The sequence below is a fragment of the Artemia sp. Qi Xiang Cuo genome, chromosome 17 (genome assembly GCF_049724085.1).
Source record: "Artemia sp. Qi Xiang Cuo chromosome 17, ASM4972408v1, whole genome shotgun sequence".
NCBI lineage: Eukaryota > Metazoa > Arthropoda > Branchiopoda > Anostraca > Artemiidae > Artemia > Artemia sp. Qi Xiang Cuo.
In genome coordinates, this window is record NC_142810.1 from 50,881,423 (window position 1) to 50,908,132 (window position 26,710).

Below are 26,710 nucleotides of genomic sequence, written 5' to 3' on the forward strand. Positions count from 1 at the left end.
TTTTGTGCGGAAGGGGAGTTTATCTAGAAATGAGGTTAAATGTTTCCTTGAAATTTGTGGAAAACAAATTTACTTCGCACAACATTGTAGTTTTCTATCTTTTTACTTTTTACCATAAACAAATTTTTGGATTGCCTTAAATGTATTCCAGTGTTGACAGCTTTTAATATAAACGAATTCCATCTTATACTCGAAAAGCTAGCTTACTAAATCTTGAACATTTACTTATCAAAAGTCCCAAGGGTAATCTTCTGAGGATATGTTGATCCATGGAAAATTTCCCGCTGGTTCAATCTTTGATTTTAAAGTTTCCATATTTTGTAACTCGATTCTTCCCAATGGAGCAATACCTCATTTTTGGAAGAGGTATGGTAATTTCATGGGAGATTAAATGAGACTCAACATTTACAAGATGCCTTTCTCAACTTCAGATCATGTCTTAGATCTTAGTTCAATTTAAACATAGCTAAGCAAAAGTAAGTATTGGGAAACAATGCTTAATAAATTTTGAATATTTCTTCATTTGAGTTTATTTAATCGTATATCCAATACTCAGGGACATACGCAGAGGGGAAGCCATCCGGCCCCGAGCCCCCCCCCCAAAAGAAAATCCTGAAAACGTCGATATTCGGGATACTTCTTATTCAAATTATCAAATAAAATTTATTTTTATCATTTCCCCTGAGAAAAAAAAATCCCGCATACGTGCCTGCATCCTAAAAGTTGTAAATTTGTAAAATTTGCAAGTTTTCTGATCTAAACCCCCCCAATGATAAATTCATGGCTCCCCTCCCGAGGATAACTAAAACAAAGTTTCAAAGAATGTCTCAATAAAGCTGAGAAGGCAATTAGAATCCATTTTACTTTGCAAAAAAAAATATAAAACAAAAAAAAGGGGGAGAAAGGGGGAGACGGAACGCCGAGAGATTGATAATAAAGCAAATTTTCTGTCGCTAATCAAAGTCTCCTTACAAGGTTAACCTCGTTAATTAATAACGAGACAAATGCATTTAAAACGAAATAATAATAAAAAATGAAATTTTTTTTTAATTTTACACGCAAACGGGTACGAGATTGAACCTGTTCAATGCAAGACGGACATATTGGGTGCCTAGGGTTAAATTTAAAGATATCCGTTCTAAAAAATAAGTCAAATCATTTAATTACAATATAATCGTAACTAATAAAATAAATATTATTTATTAAAAACAAACGATGGACAAGCCAACTTAATAAGGCTCAAAATCTTCATTTTTCAAGTTACAAGCAAATATCAGCAATCTTTTGATTTCAAAGCCTAGGTAACACAGTGACGTCAATTCAACAAATTAGGGGGATGGGGAAACATTATGGAAATTGAGACCTGACTTTTCTTTCATTTTTTATTTCAGTTCTTATTTCATTTTTTATTGCTTTTCCTTCTGTTTTGTGTTAAGTTTTATTTTGGGGGGATGGTAAGGGGGTTGGGTAGGTTTCTGTTGGTAAGTGCTTCTGGGTATGAAACTGAAATATTCAGCCTTTTATTATTATTAGTGCACACAAATTTTTTTTTGTTTTTTGCTGTCTTATTAAAAAGAAATAGTCCGTTTTTCTGTATTTTCATTTCATTTTAATTGTTGATAGAAATTATTTAAGAAATTATTGGCCAATAAATATCTGAGAATAGAAAGGATTGCAAATCTTAAATCTCCCATATAGAATAAAGTACATTCAGGCGCGTACATGTGATGGTATCAAGAAAGAAACAAAAGAGACGAATAATTAAAAAATATAAGAAATTTGGGGAAATCGTAAAAACACCGGGAGTTTGTGGGAGGGTTAAAACTACTTCCTCCCTGCACACGAGTCATTATACGCTTCACACCATCTATCCCAAAGTAAACATTCTAAAATCCTTTCATAACAAAATTTAAAGTACGGAGATTATCATAATACAATCTTTTTTCCGTGGACCCATTCAAGGCTCCAGGGTCCTAGATCCACATTAGGTCTTTTCATACCTGTTAACAGTATTTTCTGTCAAGATTTTTTCGTTTGTGGTGGTTTTAAAAGTCTGCATTTTAGGACCGTATCACGCTTTAGGTCAGTGTTGTCACATTTAACCGCGAAAATTAATAAGCAAAGCTAAAATTTGTCAACGTTGTTCGTCCGTAAAATTCAAAAGTGAGCGACCTGTCGATTCTCAAAGACAACCCCCCCCCCTCCAAAAAAAAAAAATCCAGAAGCATAGCTACATTTCGAGCTGTTTTGTACCATGTGTTTTGAGTTTTTTTTTTATTGCTGATTCTTTATCCGCGTTTCATTTATTTAAATTTGACACCCGCCATCTTCCAATAGCTGAAAAATTGTATATGAAAATCATTTTCATTAAATATTGAATTCCCAATTTTCCCAGTTTTTGAAGACATATATGGCTGTGAAGCCATATATGGCTGTGAAGTCTTCCACTTTACAAATCGAAACAATCACATTTAATTTTCGGTACTTATATTTTATAGCGCCTATGTTAAATTTTTCATCTAAGTAGAACTTGTTTCTCTTACTAATCCTAATGAAATATCACAAAATATGTAGAAACAAATTTGGGCTATATATTTTCACATTAGGAGGAGTGGGGGTTCAATGTAATGTGTATACCTTTAAGGCATGATAGCTGCGACTGCTTTGCGGATTATTACGTAAAAATTGTTTTCTACCTTTGAGTTGTCACATTACTTTACCCCCCACCCCTTTAGTGTGCAAATATAGCCCAAATTATATATTGCTCATCTATTATTTCACTTGTCTTTGTTTCTCTTACGCTAAGCTGAAAGAAACTAACGAAGAAACTGGTTCTACAGTGCGCCAATGGTTGAAGAACTTAACATAGGCGCTATAACATATAAGTACCTAATTTTCAATGTCCTTGCCACTTTAAGATTAAAAAAACGACCCAAGCCTTTTTAGTAGTCTTTAGCCCCTCCTCGAAAACAATACTCTTCGTCCTCCAGTGGCGGTTCTGGCCTCTCTTACGCCCAAGGTAAAATCTTAATTAACGCCCCCCTTCCTGTCTCTCACAGAAATTTCAGGCGAAATTTTAACAAAATTTGCATTTATTAACAAATTATTTTCAGTTTGTTAATTAACTAACAATTAGCTTTTTAATAATTTTTGACATTTATTATTTAAATTATTTAATTACTATTAATTAGCTCAATTATTATAATTATTTAATTATTTTCACTTTTTGACTTATTTTACTAACTCATTACTAACTTATTCAATTTTAAAGAGAGGTAAACCGCCAACAGATTGTTCTTCTTACCGTCCAGTATCTGTTTCTTGCAATATTAGCAAGGCCTTCGAGTATATTCTTTTACCTAATCTAACTCAAAATATTTCTTTCTTTGGCGAAAATCAACTTTGTTTCAGACCTGGTGTGGGGTGTCAACATGCTCATCGTGTCCTTTCTTCTATTCTAATTTCTAATTCTTCTAAGGGTAAAGGCGTATATCTCTGTACACTTGATCTTTCAAAGGCTTTTGATTCTGTTGTTCATAACCAGCTTTTCTTTTCTTTGGCTTTTTCAGTTGTTAATTTTTCGGTTGTTCTCTGCTCTTTTCGGTTCTAATTCTTACCTCCGCCTGAAATCTTCTCCAGAAACAACTATTAAAGTGCTTCGTGGTGTTAGGCAGGGAGGTGTTTTATTACCAACCCTTTTCAAAATTTGCATTTCTACTGTTCTGGAAAAGATCTCAGGCACTTATTTTTCTGGTTCTACTGATATTTCTTACATTGCCTATGTTGATGACATTCTGTTGATTAGTCGTAGTAAGTCTGCTCTTTCTGCGATGGTTTCCTTAGTTTCTCAGTCTGTCCTAAATATTGGTCTATCCCTGAATCTTGACAAGTGTGAATTCTTATCTTATAATCTGTCTTCGTTTACTCCTCTGGTATGTAATGAATTTTCTGTACTTTCTGTCTCTTCCTTTCGGTGGCTTGGTATTACTGTTTCTAATTCTCTAGCTCTCTTTCATAAACGGATTGTTGCTGATTCAGTAAGAAAAATTCAGTTCAGTTATTCAAAAATTGTAGCAAACCGTGGAAAATATAACAGAAGAGCTATTGGGCACTTATTCTCGACTTTTTCTGATCATTCTGTACTTTTTTTTTCAGGTGTTCATTCTGTTCTTAAGCTAAAGGATTTAAAAAAGATTAAAGTTACATATTTAAAATTTTGCAAATTTCTTCTTTCTCTGCCGCCATGGACTAGAAATCGGTATCTAGTTAAAAATTTCTATGTTACGGATGTAACTCAAAAACTCGGTGACCTACACAAAAAGCTTTCTGCAGATGCATTTTGCAATATTGGCCCTGACAACGGTCTTTTACAGTTCTTTTCTTAGTTTAATTTAATTGCTAGTGTTTGTTGAGTTCTTTTTTGTTTTTCTTTTTTATTATGATGTTTATACTCCACTTGTACTACTTGTTGTCTTGTAGTTGTGGGTAATAAATGATTGATTGATTAATAATTTTGTTAATTATTTTATTTTATTAACTGCACCCTCTATTTTATTTTAATAAAAATAAAATTTCAAAAATTACAAAATGATTATAACGGTTAAATTATTTATTTGAAATTTTGTGCCCCTAAAATGTCTGTACCCGGGGCAAGTGCCCACTCTGCCCCCACCCTAAAACCACCTCTGTCATCAAACATTGTGAATCGTTTTTTGTATATATCGATTCTTATTTATTTTTATTTTTTTTTAATAGCAGAATTCGACCGATATGGACACAATATGTAAATTTTTTTAAAGTGTCGAAGTCACATCGCAGAGTGTATTTATAATACCACTAAAATTTACCTCCCAGTACTGACAATATTAAAACGTCTTTTACATTTTAAATATGGTAAAAAGTAAAAACGATCATACCCTGACCACGTACAAGCGATTATAATCAATAACAGATATTCAGAAAAATTTGGATTTTTATTTGGCTTAAAAAGCTATAGTAACTCTTTACATCAAGAAGAAGCCGACTCAATAAAATTTAATCACAGTTTCACACAAAGGCCGCCTTCCCTTAGAGTTCTAATATAAATTCTTATTGACATTGTTATAGCATAATTATTAAGGCTAATGAAAATTGGGACATGATTCCAGATCGCCATCGTAAATTTTTTTCGCAAATTATACTTAAAAGTTCCGCCGTTTATTATTTGAAAATTAGGTTTTTTTCCAATTTTTATCGGTTACTTGGAATTTTTATTGGATCATTTGCAAATATGAAAAAGTCATAAAAAATATTGATAGTTGAAAGAAATCTATATTGTAAAATTGAGCAACTCTTAATATCGGTAAGAATATGATTGATAAATATGAATGCTTGTTTTCTATTTGAAAATGTTTCATCATATTTAGAATATTGTCTACCCTAAGGTAGCTATAAATTACTCCCAAAGATACCCCTTGAAAAACTTCGAAAAGCACTTTTAAAAATCCCTCAGCATCGATTCTTATCTTTTTGAAAATAAATTCACAAAACTTATGGGGATATTTGAGGCCAACCACAGAGGGAAATAGCCCCCCCCCCTCCACTACCTACACTCATATCTTGACATTCTTACGATTTCTCCTGTAGCTTCGTACATTTCTATTTTTCAATCTACACCTTCCCCCAACCAAGATTATGTGTCTCCCCTCCAGAGTAAATTCTTACTTTACGCCTGTGAACATAATATTTAAAACTGCAAAGCGTTGAGCATATTTGTTTCCTCTTTCTAAACTATGAAAAATAGCGCCGAAAGTGGAATCAAACCCTAGTCTGATGAGCCCGTTTTTTTTTATTTTTTTTTTTTGAAAAAAAATCGCTTCCAGAACAAATTACAAATATTTTTTTTGAAGCTTTTTTTCGAAACAAAATTGTTATTTTTTTTGTATAAATTCCGCCTATAGCAAACTGCTTGATCAATTTCTATTTTTTGCATCTGAAACAAGTCAGTTCAGTTTTTAAAACATTTTTTTTACAGCGCAGACACAATGAAAAATAATGTTTCATTAAACTCGGCCAACTGTCGTCATGTGGTCGTGCTTACATGCAAGCAGGACCGTTCACACCTTCGTGTGTTAGAGCCAAAGTATAAACACATACTGACCAAGTACTGACAAAACTCTCCAAAAGTGACCCCGCGTACCTCAGCGCCTCTAGAGGGTAAATGTTGTACTACTTAATCGCTCCGAGCCAATAAACTAAATTTAATACAGCGTTTACGGAACAACTATAATTACCTATGGAACTTGTGATTTAGTCGCCAGGTTCGCATAGGTATGGACTCGTCTCCGGAGACGCGGACAAAGGGTCACTTTTTTTGTGTGGAGAGGATAGGTTTTGTCAGTTCTTGTTCCGTAGGTGTTTATACTTTGGTTAGAGTATACAGCTAGGTAATATTCTGGGTAAAATATTTGATAATTTTACAAAGCTATAAAACTTGCAAATGGGTACTGGGCCTTAAAACAGGTTATATAAAGTTCCTTCAAACTCTTGTTTTTCTTAGCTTGAAAAACTTTCTCTTTAGAAAGGTGCACATGATGTTCTAGAATTGTTTATACTAAACGGCATCTGTATTACGTGAGCCTGTTTAAACTTTTCATTGGGGAGGGGGTATTTATTTTACAGCAAGGGCTAATATTGGTGCTTTTTCTTCTGAAAGTTTTGTTATATTCACCAACAAACTTTCCACTCCTTACCCCTCCTAAAGAGATATTCCAAAAATCATAAATATCCTAAGGATATTATTCCACTCCTGGAATATCCTAAAGAGACATTCCACTCCTTACCCCTCCTAAAGAGATATTCCAAAAATCATAAATATCCCAAGGATATTATTCCACTCCTGGAATATCCTAAAGAGACATTCCACTCCTTACCCCTCCTAAAGAGATATTCCTAAAAAGATATTCCAAAAATCCTAAATATCCTAAGGATATTATTCAACTCCTGGAATATCCTAAAGAGACATTCCACTCCTTACCCCTCCTAAAGAGATATTCCAAAAATCCTAAATATCCTAATATCCTAAAAATATCATTCCACTCCTGGAATATCCTAAAGAGATATTTCACTCCTTACCCCTCCTAAAGAGATATTCCAAAAATCGTAAATATCCTAATCTCCTAAAGATATTGTTCCACTCCTCGAATATCCTAAAGAGATATTCCACTCCTTATCCCTCCTAAAGAGACCATTGTCTACACGGGAAACTTACCCCTCCCTTACGCTACAGACCATAATGATTTAATTAACGACATTTAATGAAATACCATACATATATACAATATTTTCTTTTCGAAAATGTCTTTTTCAAGAGTATCAAAATTTCAAACAGAAAGCTCGCTGGCCATATTCTAAGTGACCACCGTCCCATCCAAATATGTAATATACATTTTTATTGATAGACCCCACCCCAAAGAGCAATCCTTGCTACGTTATTGCCAGTCAATACTACATAAAGTCAAGGGACCAAGTTTTCAAGTGACAGCATACTCCATTTAATTTGGGGGGAGGAGCGAAGCTGAGCCCACTTCTCTAAAATGTGAAACTAATAAGTAATTTTTGATAACACAACAGATAGAGACGATGTTATTAATAGTTACCCCCTCCAATGAGTCTGTTTTAAATAGAATGTAGTGATGTGTAATTAGAGCAAAGCTAGATTAACTGAGAGCAAGTTAAACGAAGCCAAAAACTCTAAAAAAGATTTTACGAGCATTTTTTTTTTCAAATTTATAGGTATGTTAAAATTTAATAGTTTCTTCCAAACCGCTTTTGGTATGCTTGATGACAAGAAAAAATTATTTGATCGTCGGATCATCAATTTTGCTGAAAAGCTTAAAACTTGGAAATGCAACATCTATTAGCCAAACTATGAGCATTTTTATGTCTCGAAGTACTTCATTTTGTTGGTAATAAAATTGGTTATTGATTAGCAATAAATCAATGAATAATTGACTTAAATAGCCCTTACGAATTGGGCACCTCGCCCAAGGAGGTGCACACGCGTTTGTTTCCCCGAAGCAAACTTAATGGGTTCTTACTTAATCAATAATTTTGTCAGCTATATCATGGAATAATTGATGGGTAACCCACTTTCCACCACCTGATGTACACCTCGGGGCGCCACGTGTGCTGCAAAGTTCCACAACACGTGGTGCAGTTCCACCGCGCGGCGCAGTCCCTGCAACACTTGCCAAGGCTCGGCAACGGTTGGCGCACGCCACATGGCGTGATTTCTGAAAATCGTCTACCCCTCAAAAATGATTAGGCAGTTAAGCAAAGGAGAGGGAGTTAGTTATGTTTGTTCAAAATTCCATTTGTTAGTGAATTTGAAGAAATTCTCCCGCCCTCCTCCTGCCAAATAACTCCAGCAATGTAGCTTGGAATACTATGGCTGATGTGCTCCAAACACCGATATATCGAATCACACTCGACGAATATTCATGTTCGCTTTAATTCGTTTCAGTTGAGGTAAGACAGTAATTGTCTGGTAGAGTTGACTCTTGACAATTACCTTGATAATCTCATTCGAATTGAGGTAAATGACGAGTGAGGCATACTGTCGTATGCCATACTGTCGCATACTGTCGTGACTAAGTCTTTGGTCGCCAGATTTTCCACCCTAATATCTAGCAAGCGATTTTCTTATCATAGGGCATAGGGTAAAAAAAAAGTGTTTGAATTTTAGAATCTTCAATTTTAGGCAAGCTTCAGCAACGATTGTTTTTAAGCCCTCAGGCAATGATAAAGTGTAATCAACACTAATTTAGGAATCGAACCCGTAGACGCAAAGACTTACATAAGAGAATACAGACAAAATGCATATTGACGTGCTCCCTGTGTTTTTTTTTCTTGCCCTGTCACTGGTAAAGGTTCCCTTTTACCTGTGGAAACTGTTTATTTAACTCTCCCTATCTCTTAGTTTCCATATACTGTGAGTTTCGGAAATCGCGGCGATTTTACAGAGTGCTGACGATTTTTTACCAGCATTTTTGCGGAAAGACAAATCCGCATTAAAGCTTAAAGCAACAAGGACATTAAAATTGAAATGTTTGTCGCCCCTGGACCCTTCTTAAGTCTATCCATACCTGAAAATTAGGATTTTCTAAGATTTACCATTCGGTTCTTTTAAAAACTTGAAGTTTTTAGGTCAGCACCATATTTTCTTCAGTGTTGCCAGGTTGAATCATGAAAACGAATAAAAAAACTAACTAGTTAAGTTTAACAACATTTTTCCTTTAATCTATTGATTCCCAAATGCACCAATACCTTCAGAGGTATTTAGTTAAGCTGTTCTATGCCATATGTTTTTAGCTTATATTTTTGCTGATTTTAAACCCATGTTTATCTTCACTTTAAAATTTGTTTCCCGGTACTATCAAATACTACATAATTGCATATGGAGATATTTTTCGTTAAAACTTCAAATCTGATTTGTATCCTAATTTTTTAAGATGCAATCGATTGTATAAGTTTTAAAAACTGTATATAAATAATATAAACATGTAATATTATTATTTATAATAATGTAATATAAATAATATAAATAATAAAATAATAATATAAATAATATTATATTTATATATAGTAATTAACCAATTCAAATAATCAGATTCCATTTTCACTGTCCTTGGTACTTGATTTTCACTTTCGTTGGTACTTGATAGCTAATGCATACGTTTTTGTCACTTTAAAGTCTAGATTTATTTCTCCACGCGATTGATCGGTGGGAGGACGAGGGTGACTTTATCTGACGCTCACTCAACTCGAATTCAAATAAGTATTCGGAACCAATATTACTATCTCACCAATCATCGGTTCGCAACAGTAGCCAGTAATCAGCTAGCATGATAAACATGGAAATCGAGATGTATGGCCAAAAAAGTATTTATTCGACGAAATAGATATAATTGATTAAAAGCCACATTTCGATCAAATTTCAATTGTGAAAAAGGCGTGATTAGCTGGGCCGATTAAATTCCAAAATATATCAATTTCAAAATGTTATAGGATTTAACAAGATGATATTGAACCACCCAGGTGAAAAGACCACAGAATCAATAGATACAATCATTTAATACGATTTCAGTAAATATTAAAAATATGTCATTCTCATTGGTTTGGGAGAAAAATTAGCAAAAAACAGCAGGGTATTTGAAGCCGAGGCAGGTAAATCTTAAGCAAAATAATAAACAAGGTTTGGTGACTGGATAATCCACGGAGCAGGGACGTACGCACAGGGGGGGGGGCTCCGGGCCCGCCCCCCCCCCGAAATCTCACGATTTTTTTCATTTTCCCATAATTTTCTGGTTTTTCTCACAGAATAATGGGTTTGAAAGGATTTGGCCCCCTCGAAACAATTTGCCCCCCCCCGAAACAAATTCCTGCGTACGTGCCTGCCACGGAGCCCAGACTTTATAAAGAAAGAAAAAAAAACTTCATAGCCATGCTCCAATACTGGAAAAAGAAGAAGCAAAAAGTGGCTTATTGTTGTTTCTTCAGGATTGATTCTCGCGATTAAAAATAAGTATAGAGTATAGCTGTTAAGAGATGGACATTGCTAGGACTCATATAAAAAAGCTCAAAATGATAATTATAAGGAAGCATAAAAATTTTAAGTGATCTGATTGGCTGGAAAACATCTCTGCCAGGCCTGGCCGAAACAACATCTTATTAAAAAAAAAAAAAAACACATTGTCGGCAATTTTTTTTACAGTTCCGCATCAGCAAAAAATAGGGAGGGGAGATGTAAGCAATTGAAAAGATTCAAAGGCAAGTCGATCTTAAAATGGTTGAGGACTTCTGAACGTAACAGTGAACCTTAAGTGGCAGTGGATTTCTCTTGTTTATACGAATTCTTAGAAACAAATCAGGGAGCAAAAAATTTAGATTTTTTTTTGTTCTCAAGTTACTTTTGTAAAACTGGGCAAATGGCAAAATGGCAAATGACAAAAAAACAAATGGTAATAAACTGCATATTTGATACGGGAAAGAATCCAAAAAAGAAACGAAAGACAGGAGAAAATAAATAAGTAACTTCAAGCTGGGTCTCAACTTAAATTAAAGACTGTTAAAATTGCTCTGAGAAGGGGGGCGGGGGTGGATATTCAATTTAACAAAAGTAATTCCCTTCCCCTATCTCTCTTCTCTATAATTTGTGATAATCTTATCAATGTTAGCATGGCTCAATTACCACTTGGATATATAGGAGGGTGACTTAAACATTGCTTACAGGAAAAACAAGTTCGTTGGCTTTAATATAAAGAAAATTTTCATTTTATTGTACCTTCTCTAAAATCCAAGATTTTCATATTTTTTCTCCAAAGTCTCCTATATTTTTTCATATAATCTACTTTCTTTCAAAATTTCCTCCCTCCTCCAAAAACAAAATTAGTGCATATGTGCCTAGTGCCAAACACAAATACCAGAAATAACATTCTAAAGTGCACTTCACCAGCGGCATCAATTCACGAAAATTAGGGGGGGGGGGTCAAAATCTAGGAGGTCTATTTAGTTGTTGTTATTTTTTTTTTCGATGCAAATACTAACAGGCATTTTCTAATGAAAATACAAAAAAGTATTATTCAAAATATAGGAAAGGGTAGCCAAAAAACCTAGGGGTTCACAAGCCCCCCCCCCTTTATTAACACTATTGTACTTCATTAGCAAATTCATTGAAGCAGACTAGCTAAGAAAACGTTTGAGGTTAAGCTTAAGAAATGTGACTTACCTTTTCTGGGAAGTAAGGCCTTTAGCAGGCGTACTGCCCCACCGTCACAGGCCCAGGCATGCATCTTTCGATATGAATCTCTTCCTTTTTCAGTTAGTTTATCCCAAGGCTTTGGTTTACTCAAAAGTTCAGAGACAGTACCCTGTGAAAGGCCGAGAACCCATTTCGCAAATAATCGCTGACCAATGTTATGTTGAGAAAGTAGTTCCCTCACTGCCCGTGAAATTGCAAGAGTGTCTAGAGGTTGGTGGGCATACCTGGGTATAAGAACTAAAAATTACTAATACTATAAAAATTATAGTGTACAAATTATTTAGTATTTATACTATGCATATTATTTAGAAATTCTTAGTATTATTTATCTCTAATTATTTTATTATCTTTATTATTATTTTATTTATTTTTGTTATTTACGGCTATTTAATTGTTTAGTGCATTTTTTTATTTAGTAAAAATTATTTAGTATTTTTTTTAAATAGGTTGAAATGAGGAGTTGCGCTTGAATTATAATAAAAGAGTGTTTCAGAACCAGCTACACTACTAATACCACTACTAACTCACTGCAGCACCAAGCTGCCTGAGGCCAACAGTACTCCACACGCTCCTCCTACATCCCCATCTATTCAAAGCCTCTTTCTTTACAACCTCCCAAGAAGTTTCCATTTCCCGAAAATCTTTCCTTGCGACATCCTCCCACCCCATTCGGAGACGACCTGTTTTGCATTTGACCCTAGACGGTTGGCCCTCAAGGACAATCTTTGGTAATCTGCCAGCATTCATCCGCAAAATGTGTCCTAGCCATCTAATCCTTTCTCTCATTATAGCCCTAGAAAGAGGGATTGTACCACATTTTTCGTAGAGCTTACCGTTTGAGATACAGCCAGTCAAGGCCGTGTCTAGGGGGAGGGGTAGGGGGTTTGAACCCTTTCCCCCCTTCCCGAAATGTTTGTCTGACTCTCAAAAACGTAACAAAAATGAATATAAACTGATTTTTGTGCGTTTTTTAAAGTTTTGACTTGACCCCTCCCCGAAAAGCACTTTTAAAAAAAACCTCCCCCCCCCCAAAAAGAAAAAAACATGGTTACAGCCCTGCAGTCAGTCAGTCGGGCATCCAAAACACTCCATGGGCAATTTCTCTGGAAAACATCTAGCAAATCCGCCTCCGTTTTTGGAGCACCCACGCTTCAGAACCATACTTGACCATTGTCGTCACTGTCACTGTAGCTTCCAATATTCTAATATTGGTTAGCAGACTTGTCTTCCTATTCTTCCAAACTTTTTTCAGCTGTGAAAATACACCCTGGACCTTGGCAATTCTACTTTTAATATATTCACTCCATCCACCATCTTTACTAATAATATTGCCCTGGTAAGTGAAGCTTTCGACTTGGTCTATCTTCTCGCTAGTCAACATCACCCCTTCCCCTTCACTTATTTCTAGTCCTAACGACTTGGTCTTCTTGGCATTAATTTTCTTAAAATTGTTACTATTTTTGCCCCAGGACTGTATCTGTTTTGGTATATAAGGGTGGTGATTCTTTGATTTTCTTTTTTTTTTCTGTTGTAGCGTTTCCTTGTCAGTAATAATTGAAAGTTACCCAGCTTTTACCGCCCCGTCCCCATAAAATACGAAAAGAACATACTTATGAAAATGTGGGTTTGTAGCATTTGAACAACTTATAATTTTCAATATAATTTCATCCTTTTAAGAGATTAATTAAAAAAAACTTTCCGAAAAATAAGTTTTTCAAAGAAAAGTAAAGGCCATTTTAAAGTTAAGCTCAGGAGATACGAATACCTGTAAAAAATTCAAAATCAAAACGACTAGAAATTACTGTTAAAGAATAAATGAAACCCGAAACGAACAGAAATTAAATAAACAATCATAGGAAAAAACATACAACAAGTAATAATATAAATGAATAAATAGATCTTAAAGCGAGTAATGCTTAGATTGAATATGAAAATCAAGCTTAAAACGAAAAGAAATGTTTTGCTATTAAAGTATAAATGAAACTTAAAACGAACAGAAATTAAATAAACAATCAATGCGAACAAACATACAATATATATTAATGTAAATGAATAAATAAATCTTAAAACGAGTGAAACTTAAAAGAATATGCAAATCAAGTTTGAATCGAAAAAAAATAACTACAAACAAGAGTTTGGGTATCGCCTCACTGCAGAAGCCTAAAACCTACTGCGTCATTGGCACTTTACTGAAAAAAAATCTTTGAAATTTTTTCACTTTTATAACTTTAATAAATCAAAAATTAACTCAAACTTTAGGTAATAAATGTCAGTAGAGTTATATTATGTAGACAATACACATTTTTTTTTCAGTAAACTCATTTGAATTTTTTTTCAGTAAAGTAAAAGTTATATTCTGGCTTTTAGAAAGAATAGGGGTTTTGAACCCTACTTACATTAATTTATGCTCGTTTTGAGTTTGACTCTAATATTTACTTTAATTTTTGTTCGTTTTGGGTTTCATTTATTTATTGATACTGATTTGGGGTAGTTGTATGCTTGGTAGATTATATGATAGTCTGGACGCCAGGTGTTGAAAATCTGAATCTTACCACGACGGAATGGGGCTGCTACGAGAATTAGCCTACCCTCCACCCCTAAATTGACCATGCGGATTCAAAAATACCAATGGCACTTGCTTGCGAGTGGTGGAACACTCCAAAACTTGACATTTTATTATATTTTGGTGTTCCATGCAAGAAAATGCATGTTCAACAAAGTTTGAGGTGCAGTTTTCCGCTCAAATAGAAATGCCTAGAAGCCATAGAATGTTTTCATAACAAACTAACACGATTAGTTAGAAAAAATGGCAGAGTTAAAAAAATGGCAAAACTATATGAGTCTTGAACAGTTTTGAAAAGTATAAACAAAATCAAATTGAATATTAGATATATGATGATATTAATTGTTGAAAGATCCATCAGTTCAAGATTTTTTTTCACTGTAATTTTTATTTTCATTTTCAATGCTGTAAGAACTGGAAAATAATAAATTTGTAATATACGAGTAATTGGTTTTCAGTGAAGCACCAATGACGCAGAAGGCTTTAGGTTTTTACAGTTAAAGAAGGGGGCAGTATCCAAATTTGTCTTGACCAATCTTGAAAAGAACTAATAAATTAAACTGAATATTTGATGCATAATGATATTAATTGCTAAAAGCTCATCAGTTCAAAATTTTACTGTAATTTTAATATTTATTTTCAATATTAAGTACAAAAGAAAACATTTGTAATATAATTCGTTTTCAGTAAAGCGCAATGACGCAGTAGGTTTTAGGCTTCTGCAGTGAGGCGATACCCAAACTCTTGTTTGTAGTTATTTCTATTCGATTCAAACTTGATTTCTTTTTAAGAAATTCGATTCAAACATATTCTTTTTGAGTTTCACTCGTTTTAAGATTTATTTATTCATTTACATAAATATATATTGTATGTTTGTTCGCATTGATTGTTTAATTAATTTCTGTTCGTTTTAAGTTTCACTTATACTTTAATAGCAAAACATTTGTTTTCGTTTTAAGCTTGATTTTTATATTCAATCTAAGCATTACTCGCTTTAAGATCTATTTATTCATTTATATTATTACTTGTTGTATGTTTTTTGCTATGATTGTTATTTAATTTCTGCTCGTTTTGGAGTTCATGTATTCTTTATCAGTAATACCTGGTCGTGTTTTTTTTGAAATTTAAAACGTAATTGTATATACTTATCTTAATTTAAAAAATGCCTTTAAATTTATTTTAAAAAAATAAATTTCGGAAAGTTTTTTTTAATTAATTTTTTTCGTTTTTGATTGCAAAAAGTTTCAAGTTTTTATGGCATGGGGGGGGGGGGGGTACTTACTGTCCGATTATTCTTGACTTTAAAAAACAGATCTAGAACTTTCAATTTAAATCGAATGAGGTTTTTTTTCAAAGTATATACGATTACCTCTTTGATAAAAACCTTATATATGAACTATAGACAGCTTGCATAACTTGTGGACAGCGATTGACAACAATGAATGGATTGAAAAAATAGATTCAATAAGGGAGTTTAGACCATTTCACTTGCTGACACAAAAGAATCACGACTGTTTGGAATTGACCTTAATAGGATTTTGTGTGCCAAAGCAATTTTGCATCTATCACAGAGTATGTATTTTAACCTTATAATTGGATAATTATAATAGATTTCCTATGTGTTCTTCCCATAAAAAACCCATTCCCATAAGTTATAAACCCCCTTAATAAGTTATGCCCCAGGGCATAACTTAAAACGCCTACCCCCGGGCCCTGGTGGGCAGTGTCGACACCGGAGTTTTTGGTTATCAGAACTTTGACCTATTTTAACAAAATGTCTATCTCAAAATTTTTAGCGGATGCATTTCGGGCTTGGAGGGGGGGGGGGGGCTAGTTACCCTCCAATCTCTTTTGACTCTTAAAAAGTGAACAAGAACTTTCAATTTTCAGCCAAATGAGCCCTCTCTAAAGTTCATACGAGCATCCCTTCCATAAGAAATAATGGGAAGGATTCTTGGGAAAAAGGTGGGCGTGAGAGGGAGGTTAGTTGCCCTCAAATCGCTTTCGACTATTAAAAAGGGCACTAGCCCTTTGAATTTCCAATCGAATGAGCCTGTTTTGAAGTTTCTACGACACCACCTTCTATAAAAACCCTATATAGCCTCAGGGACTACCTTACCACCCCGGCCCTAAAAGCAGTGGTGTATTGTCCTTCTCAAAATCATATTTTCCCACTGCAAATCAACTCCGCTGAGCAAAAGGCTATATCAACTTTTGTTTGGATGTGTTTGGGAGAATGAGGGGCGTGGGGGGGCTAGTTGCCCTCCAATCACTTTCGACTATTGAAAAGGGCACTAGACCTTTGAATTTCCAATTTAATGAGCCTTTTTTGAAGTTTCTACGACAACACCTTCTATAAAAACCTTATAGGCCCCCGGGGCATAACTTAAAACTCTTGCCCTGAGGGTTGTGGGGGAGTTTCATCCTCAAAAATATATTTTCTATCTGGAAATCAACTACCCTGAACAAAATGGCCCAAATAACATCACTTTCGACTATTAAACATGGCACTAGCCCTTTGAATTTCTAATCGAATGAGCCTTTTTTGAAGTTTCTACGACAAAGCCATCTATAAAGACCTTATATGCCCCCATGCCATACCTTAAAACCCTTGCCCTGAGAGTTGTGGGGGATTCTCCTCCTCAAAAACATATTTTCTATCGGGAAATCAACTACGCTGAACAAAATGGCTATCTCAAAATTTTAATTGGATGTGTTTGGGGAAGGTTGGGGGTGGGGGGGGGGCGAGTGGCCCTCCAATCACTTTCGACTATTAAAAAGGGCACTAGCCCTTTGAATTTCCAATTGAATGAACCTGTTTTGAAGTTTCTACGACAACGCCTTCTATAAAAATCTTATAGGCCCCCGGGGCATAACTTAAAACTCATATCTCAAATTTTGATTGGCTGTGTTTGGGGGAATAATGGGCGTGGGGGGGAGCTAGTTGCCCTCCAATCACTTTCGACTATTAAAAAGGGCACTAGCCCTTTGAATTTCCAATTGAATGAACCTGTTTTGAAGTTTCTACGACAACGCCTTCTATAAAAACCTTATATGCCCCCAGGGCATAACTTAGAACCCTTGCCCTGAGGGTTTTGGGGGAGTTTCATCCTCAAAAATATATTTTCTATCTGGAAATCAACTACGCTGAACAAAATGGCTATCTCAAAATTTTGATTGGATGTGTTTGGGGAATGGTGGGTGTGGGGGGGGGGCTAGTTGCCCTCCAATCACTTTCGACTATTAAAAAGGGCACTAGAACTCTCGATTTTCAATTGAATGATCCCCCTTTAAAGTTTATACGACGACCCCTTACATATGAATTGCCTCAAAAAAAAAAAAAAAATACTAAATAAAAAAACAGTGGACCCTGATGGCCGTTAATATAGGCAACGCAACAGCGTTGCCTCTGAAATGGAATCGATCCAAAAATATTTAACGTCTCAGCACCATTTTGTTGCTGTTAATAACAGTATCAACAACAATATGTAAATAGAATTGCTATTAATTTATTTGTAATCCACAAATAAACATAGATAATGACACTGCGGAGTAATAGAAAAACTAACACAACAATAACGAACATATCATACAAAATCAAAATCAATATCATAATCGAACCGTATTAACAATTCATACCAGACCAACAATATCATAACTGATATGACAAAAATATTATATATATAAATATTGACGAAGACCACACTGCCTTTCCATATCAAACAAATACAACTTAAAAACAATAGGGAAATTTTTTCTTCAAGACAGTGCAATTTATACTAGTGAATATTTCGGCCCTATGTCCAAGGGCCGTCTTCAGCACAACATTAAATAAAAAAATATATATATAAAAACAAACTTACATTAAAATACGAAGTTTAAAAAACCGCTTTTAAAAAACCTTTAAAAATAGCCCTAGTATCCTTACTTCAACGAAGTTCAACCAGGACTGATAAATAAAATAACGAGAGAGGACGAGTTCATTCAAACGAAATAAAGTGAAATTATTAACTGCAAGTTTTCAGAGCTAATCTTGCTTTTTTAGCAGCTAGTCTTAAAGGCCTTTTTGTAACGGGTTCAATATTATTGTCAATTGGTTTAATAAAATATTTTGTTAGATCATTTTTAATTAAATTTGAGTATAAAGAATTCAGTGAGTATTCTCCTAAGTCTCTATTTAAGGAAATATTTTTATTTATTTTGAGCCTAATTTCGATTGATTCCCAGACCACCTGTTTTATCCCCAAATCACTACTAATGAGAGAAGATTTTTCAAAAAGTATTTTGTGGCTGGGATTATCAAATATATGGCTAGCTAAAGCAGAATCAAAGGGGTTATTAGAATTATTAGCAATTAACGCTGTGTCTATGTCTTCTTTATGCTGGTGTATACGTTTTTCTAGATTCTGATTAGTTCTGCCAACGTAGTAATTGCCACAATCGCATGGTATTTGATAGACCCCTCTCTGGCGAGTAGCTAGGGTTTTATCTTTACGTGGGTTTGGGAAATTTGTTATTTTTAGATTATTGGTGAATACTAAATAAAGATTGTTTTTTTTTCAAATTTTTTTGTTTTTTGTGATGATTCTTAGAATGTACGGAGGATAGCTTATATTAGAGGTTTTTTCCGGAGTCTCACATTGTGAAATATCGTTGATTTTACGAAAATGTCTTTTTAGTCTATGGTTAATCGTATTATTGACAAAAGGACTGGGGTATCCGTTGCCAAAAAGAATATCTCTGATAAAATTTATTTCTGCTTTTATGTATGAATCGGAGCAAATTTTCAGGGCACGGTGAATGAGAGAAGTTACAACTGCTCTTTTCACTTGTGGGGGGTGATTTGAATTAAAATGAAGAAATCTATTGTTTTGTATTGGTCTTCAATAGATAGTGAAGTCAAAATTATTAGCATTACGGATAATTAGCACATCTAAAAATGGTAGTTTATTTTCAAATTAAATTTCTAGGGTAAACTGCAAATTTCTATCATAAGTATTAAGAAGATCTAGGAAACCCCGAAGTTCAGTTTCCCCATAATTCCAAAGTGAAATTACGTCATCCATGTAACGACCCCAATAGACATGTTTTAAAAAAAAGAATTTAATGCCCAATTTTCAAGGTTCTCGACATAAATAATAGCCAGTAGGCCGGATAGAGCTGCTCCCATTCGTAACCCATTTATTTGTTGATAAAAGGAATCACGAAACTGAAAATACATTGAAAACTTATTACAGATTTTAACAAGATTAAATAAAACTTCACCATCAATCCCTTTCACTGAGTCTTCGATTAAGTGATAATTTTCCTCTATTTTGGTTTTTAATAATTGCTCAGAAGTAGCCACATCTATATTTGTGTACATGGAAACAATTTCAAAACTACTAATTACTGTGTTTTCTTAAATACTTGTGTTATTAAGTTTTTTAACCAAATCTGCCGAATTACTGATGTAGGAATTTTGTGAATACAGTAAAGGTTTGAAAGCTGTGCAAAGCCATTTTCCAATATTGGAAGCGGGGGCTTTAGTACATGCTACAATAGGTCTTAGGGGAATACCTTGTTTATGCACTTTTGGTAAGCCATAAAATTTTGGACGGAAACTACCATGGGGTAAAATTTGTTGCATAATTGTGGTGTGATTTTACCATTCTGTTTTAGGTGCTTTAATTCATTTATAGTATTATTAGTAAATTTATCAGTAGGATCAAGAGTGTTTGGTTTATATGTACTTGTGTCTTTTAAAAGTGAAAAGATTTTGTTGTCATAGTCTGCCGTATCCCTGACAACGAGTGAGTTGCTTTTGTCTTCTTTGGTTATTATAATAGATGGGTCTTTGCGGTGGTTAGATAATATTTTTATGTCGTTTAAATTTTTTCGTGTGTAAGTGGGAGGAGACGTAGTCTTTTTTTGGGTATTATAAAGGGTATTTATGAGACAAAACCAAAATTCATAAGGGTTTGAAACAGATGGGCAGTATTTATGCAAAGCGGACTCTAAAGAGGAGACTATATCCACCACGGGAACCTGTTTTGGCAGAAAAGAGAATTTTGGACCTTTTTCAAGTGTTTCGATTTCCTGGGTTTCAAATGTTCTAGAAGAGAGTTTAACAAGGCCAGGAGTGAATCTTGAAGAATAAATACTGTTTCTCATCAAAAATTCATCACTCAATTTTGCCAGTTTTGTATAAAACCATTAATTTGACAAGCTAAAATCATGGCTAAACAAATTCCTTTCTAATCTAAGAACTTGATAAAAATCAACAGTGGACAGGTTTCAAACAAAAAATTTTTTTCGACAGATTTTCTTTCTGAGGAAATGATATGTCTTTTTTGCTTTTTGTCCTTAATAATATGGACTAAGGTTTTTAATTGTAGTATATGAGCAAATTGCCATTCTTTCCGGGTATTTAGACGTAGTTTATATCTTAAAGACTTTGGAATAAGATTTTCGTTTCTGCATGATTTTAAAAATTTTTGTTGACTAATAATATTTGCATGTTTTTTACCTAAACTAATAAAATAAAAAATATCATAGGTCAACTGCTCCCCATAAGCTAGACGCAAATATTGACGATGACCACACTGCCTTTCCATACCACACAAATACAACTTAAAAACAATAGGGAAATTTTTTCTTCAAGACAGTGCAATTTATACCAGTGAGTATTTCGGCCCTATGTCCAAGGGCCGTCTTCAGCACAACATTAAATAAAAAAATAAATATATAAAAACAAACTTACATTAAAATACGAAGTTTAAAAAACCGCTTTTAAAAAACCTTTAAAAATAGCCCTAGTATCCTTACTTCAACGAAGTTCAACCAGGACTGATAAATAAAATGACGAGAGAGGATGAGTTCATTCAAACGAAATAAAGTGAAATTATTAACTGCAAGTTTTCAGAGCTAATCTTGCTTTTTTAGCAGCTAGTCTTAAAGGCCTTTTTGTAACGGGTTCAATATTATTGTCAATTGGTTTAATAAAATATTTTGTTAGATCATTTTTAATTAAATTTGAGTATAAAGAATTAAGTGAGTATTCTCCTAAGTCTCTATTTAAGGAAATATTTTTATTTATTTTGAGCCTAATTTAGATTGAGTACCGGACCACCTGTTTTATCCCAAAATCACTACTAATGAGAGAAGATTTTTCAAAAAGTATTGTGTGGCTGGGATTATCAAATATATGGCTAGCTAAAGCAGAATCAAACGAGTTATTAGAATTATTAGCAATTAACGCTGTGTCTATGTCTTCTTTATGCTGGTGTATACGTTTTTCTAGATTCTGATTAGTTCTGCCAACGTAGTAATTGCCACAATCGCATGGTATTTGATAGACCCCTCTTTGGCGAGTAACTGGGGTTTTATCTTTACCGGAGTTTAAGAAATTTGTGATTTTAAAATTATTGGTGAAAACTAAATACAGATTGTTTTTTGTGCAAATATTTTTTTTTTGTGGTGATTCTTGGGATGTACGGAAGATAGATTATATTAGAAGGTATTTCCAGAGCATCACATTGTGAAATATCATTGATTTTACACAAATGTCTTTTTAATCTACGGTTAATCGTAATATTGATAAAAGTAATGGGGTATCCGTTGCCGAAAAGAATATCTTTGATAAAATTTATTTCTGCTTTTATGTATGAATCGGAGCATATGTTCAGGACACGGTCAATGAGAGAAGTTACAACTGCTCTTTTAACTTTTGGGGGCTGATTAGAATTAAAATGAAGATATCTATTGTTTTGTGTTGGTTTTCTATAAATAGTGAAGTCACAATTATTAGCATTACGGATAATTAGCACATCTAAAAATGGTAGTTTATTTTCAAATTAAATTTCTAGGGTAAACTGCAAACTTTCTATCATAAGTATTAAGATGATCTAGGAAACCCCGAAGTTCAGTTTCCCCATAATTCCAAAGTGAAATTACGTCATCCATGTAACGACCCCAATAGACATGTTTTAAAAAATAAGAATTTAATGCCCAGTTTTCAAGGTTCTCGACATAAATATGAGCCAGTAGGCCGGATAGAGCTGCTCCCATTGGTAACCCATTTATTTGTTGATAAAAGGAATGACGAAACTGAAAATACATTGAAAACTTATTACAGATTTTAACAAGATTTGATGACAGGGATTGATGGTGAAGTTTTATTTAATCTTGTTAAAATCTGTAATAAGTTTTCAATGTATTTTCAGTTTCGTCATTCCTTTTATCAACAAATACATGGGTTACCAATGGGAGCAGCTCTATCCGGCCTACTGGCTAATATTTATGTCGAGAACCTTGAAAACTGGGCATTAAATTCTTATTTTTTAACACATGTCTATTGGGGTCATTACATGGATGACGTAATTTCACTTTGGAATTATGGGGAAACTGAACTTCGGGGTTTCCTAGATCATCTTAATACTTATGATAGAAATTTGCAGTTTACCCTAGAAATTGAATTTGAAAATAAACTACCATTTTTAGATGTGCTAATTATCCGTAATTCTAATAATTTTGACTTCACTATCTATAGAAAACCAATACAAAACAATAGATATCTTCATTTTAATTCAAATCAGCCCCCACAAGTTAAAAGAGCAGTTGTAACTTCTCTCATTGACCGTGCCCTGAACATTTGCTCCGATTCATACATAAAAGCAGAAATAAACTTTATCAGAGATATTCTTTTTGGCAACGGTTATCCCATTCCTTTTGTCAATAATACGATTAACCATAGACTAAAAAGACATTTTCGTAAAATCAACGATATTTCACAATGTGAGGCTCCGGAAAATCCCTCTAATATAATCTATCTTCCGTACATCCCAAGAATCCCCAGAAAAATAAAAATATTTGCACAAAAAACAATCTGTATTTAGTTTTCACCAATAATTTTAAAATTAAAAATTTCTTAAACTCCGGTAAAGATAAAACCCCAGTTACTCGCCAAAGAGGGGTCTATCAAATACCATGCGATTGTGGCAATTACTACGTTGGCAGAACTAATCAGAATCTAGAAAAACGGATACAACAGCATAAAGAAGACATAAACACAGCGTTAATTGCTAATAATTCTAATAACTCCTTTGATTCTGCTTTAGCTAGCCTTATATTTGATAATCCCAGCCACAAAATACTTTTTGAAAAATCTTCTCTCATTAGTAGTGATTTGGGGATAAAACAGGTGGTCCGGGAATCAATCGAAATTAGGCTCAAAATAAATAAAAATATTTCCTTAAATAGAGACTTAGGAGTATACTCACTGAATTCTTTATACTCAAATTTAATTAAAAATGATCTAACAAAATATTTTATTAAACCAATTGACAATAATATTGAACCCGTTACAAAAAGGCCTTTAAGACTAGCTGCTAAAAAAGCAAGATTAGCTCTGAAAACTTGCAGTTAATAATTTCACTTTATTTCGTTTGAATGAACTCATCCTCTCTCGTCATTTCATTTATCAGTCCTGGTTGAACTTCGTTGAAGTAAGGATACTAGGGCTATTTTTAAAGGTTTTTTAAAAGCGGTTTTTTAAACTTCGTATTTTAATGTAAGTTTGTTTTTATATATATATTTTTTTATTTAATGTTGTGCTGAAGACGGCCCTTGGACATAGGGCCGAAATATTCACTAGTATAAATTACACTGTCTTGAAAAAATTTCCCTATTGTTTTTAAGTGTATTTGTTTGATATGGAAAGGCAGTGTGGTCTTCGTCAATATTTGCGTCTAGCTTATGGGGAGCAGTTGACCTATGATATTTTTTATTTTATTGGTTTAGGTAAAAAACATGCAAATATTATTAGTCAACAAAAATTTTTAAAATCATGCAGAAACGAAAATCTTATTCCAAAGTTTTTAAGATATAAACTACGTCTAAATACCCGGAAAGAATGGCAATTTGCGAATATACTACAATTAAAAACCTTAGTCCATATTATAAAGGACAAAAAGCAAAAAAGACATATCATTTCCTCAGAAAGAAAATCTCTCGAAAAAAATTTTTTGTTTGAAACCTATCCACTGTTGATTTTTCTCAAGTTGTTAGATTAGAAAGGAATTTGTTTAGCCATGATTTTCGCTTGTCAAAGGAACGACTTTATACAAAATTGGAAAAATTGAGAGAGGAATCTTCGATGAGAAACCGTATTTTGTCTCCAAGATTCACTCCTGGACCCGGTATGGTTAACCTCTCTTCTAGAACATTTGAAACCCAGGAAATCGAAACACTGGAAAAAGGTCCAAAATTCTCTTTTCTGCCAAAACAGGTTCCCGTGGTGGATATAGTCTCCTCTTTAGAGTCCGATTTGAATAAATACTGCCCATCTGTTTAAAACCCTTATTAATTTTGGTATTTTATAATAAATACCATTTATAATAGCCAAAAAAAGAATAAGTCTCCTACCACTTTCACACGAAAAAATTTAAACGACATAAAAATATTATCTAACCTCCGCAAAGACCCATCTATTATAATAACCAAAGCAGACAAAAGCAACTCACTCGTTGTCATGGATACGGCAGACTATGACAACAAAATCTTTTCACTTTTAAAAGACACAAGTACATATAAACCGATCACTCATGATCCTACTGATAAATTTATTAATAATAGTATGAATGATTTTAAGCATATGAAACAAACCGCGCTATTCAACCCACAACTATTCGATAAGCTTTAACCCCGTGGTAGTGTCTATCCAAAAATTTTACAGCTTAATGCAACTGCCTAAGTGAGTCATCTCATTGACACCAATTGTAGCATGTATTAAAGTCCCCGCTTCCAATATTGGAAAATGGCTTTCCACAGCTTTCAAACCTCTACTGTATTCACAAAATTCCTAAATCAGTAATTCGGCAGATTTGGTTAAAAAACTTAATAACACAAGTATTTCATAAAACACAATAATTAGCAGTTTCGATATTGTTTCCATGTACACGAATATAGATGTGGCTACTTCTGAGAAATTATTAAAAATCAAAATAGAAGAAAATTATCACTTAATCGAAGACTCAGCGACCGGAATTGTTGGTGAAGTTTTATTTAATCTTGTTAAAATCTGTAATAAGTTTTCAATGTATTTTCAGTTTCGTCATTCCTTTTATCAACAAATAAATGGGTTACGAATGGGAGCAGCTCTATCCGGCCTACTGGCTAATATTTATGTCGAGAACCTTGAAAATTGGGCATTAAATTCTTATTTTTTAACACATGTCTATTGGGGTCATTACATGGATGACGTAATTTCACTTTGGAATTATGGGGAAACTGAACTTCGGGGTTTCCTAGATCATCTTAATACTTATGATAGAAATTTGCAGTTTACCCTAGAAATTGAATTTGAAAATAAACTACCATTTTTAGATGTGCTAATTATCCGTAATTCTAATAATTTTGACTTCACTATCTATAGAAAACCAACACAAAAGAATATATATCTTCATTTAAATTCAAATCACCCCCCACAAGTTAAAAGAGCAGTTGTAACTTCTCTCATTGACCGTGCCCTGAAAATATCCTCCGATTCATACATAAAAGCAGAATTAAATTTTATCAGAGATATTCTTTTCGGCAACGGATACCCCATTCCTTTTGTCAATAATACGATTAACCGTAGACTAAAAAGACATTTTCGTAAAATCAACGATATTTCACAATGTGAGACTCCGGAAAAACCCTCTAATATAATCTATCTTCCGTACATCCCAAGAATCACCACAAAAAAAAAAAATATTTGCAAAAAAAACAATTTATATTTAGTTTTCACCAATAATTTTAAAATCACAAATTTCTTAAACTCCGGTAAAGATAAAACCCCAGTTACTCGCCAAAGAGGGGTTTATCAAATACCATGCGATTGTGGCAATTATTACGTTGGCAGAACTAATCAGAATCTAGAAAAACGGATACAACAGCATAAAGAAGACATAAACAAAGCGTTAATTGCTAATAATTCTAATAACTCCTTTGATTCTGCTTTAGCTAGCCTTATATTTGATAATCCCAGCCACAAAATACTTTTTGAAAAATCTTCTCTCATTAGTAGTGATTTGGGGATAAAACAGGTGGTCAGGGAATCAATCGAAATTAGGCTCAAAATAAATAAAAATATTTACTTAAATAGAGACTTAGGAGAATACTCACTGAATTCTTTATACTCAAATTTAATTAAAAATGATCTAACAAAATATTTTATTAAACCAATTGAAAATAATATTAGTAGTAACCGTACAATGAATTGAAAGTTTACATACATATCTATGCCTTAGGCGTAAGTTTGAATGTATACTTTCAATGCATTGTACGGTTACCAGGGTCATTTGCGTACAAACAGGTCTACAGGTCTT

At 33.6% G+C, this 26,710-nt stretch overlaps 1 protein-coding gene and 1 pseudogene across 1 annotated transcript in view; both read right to left on the bottom strand.

Annotated features, from left to right (window-relative positions):
* The window catches only part of ct (homeobox protein, cut), a 251,784-nt gene that overhangs the window by 89,906 nt on the left and 135,168 nt on the right, over window positions 1-26,710 (bottom strand). The window contains exon 6 of the mRNA XM_089102897.1: window positions 11,768-12,024. Coding sequence (XP_088959023.1) covers window positions 11,768-12,024 — 257 coding nt within the window. The remainder of the gene's footprint in view (window positions 1-11,767; window positions 12,025-26,710) is intronic.
* On the bottom strand, window positions 21,250-22,307 carry LOC148942309 (uncharacterized; annotated as a pseudogene).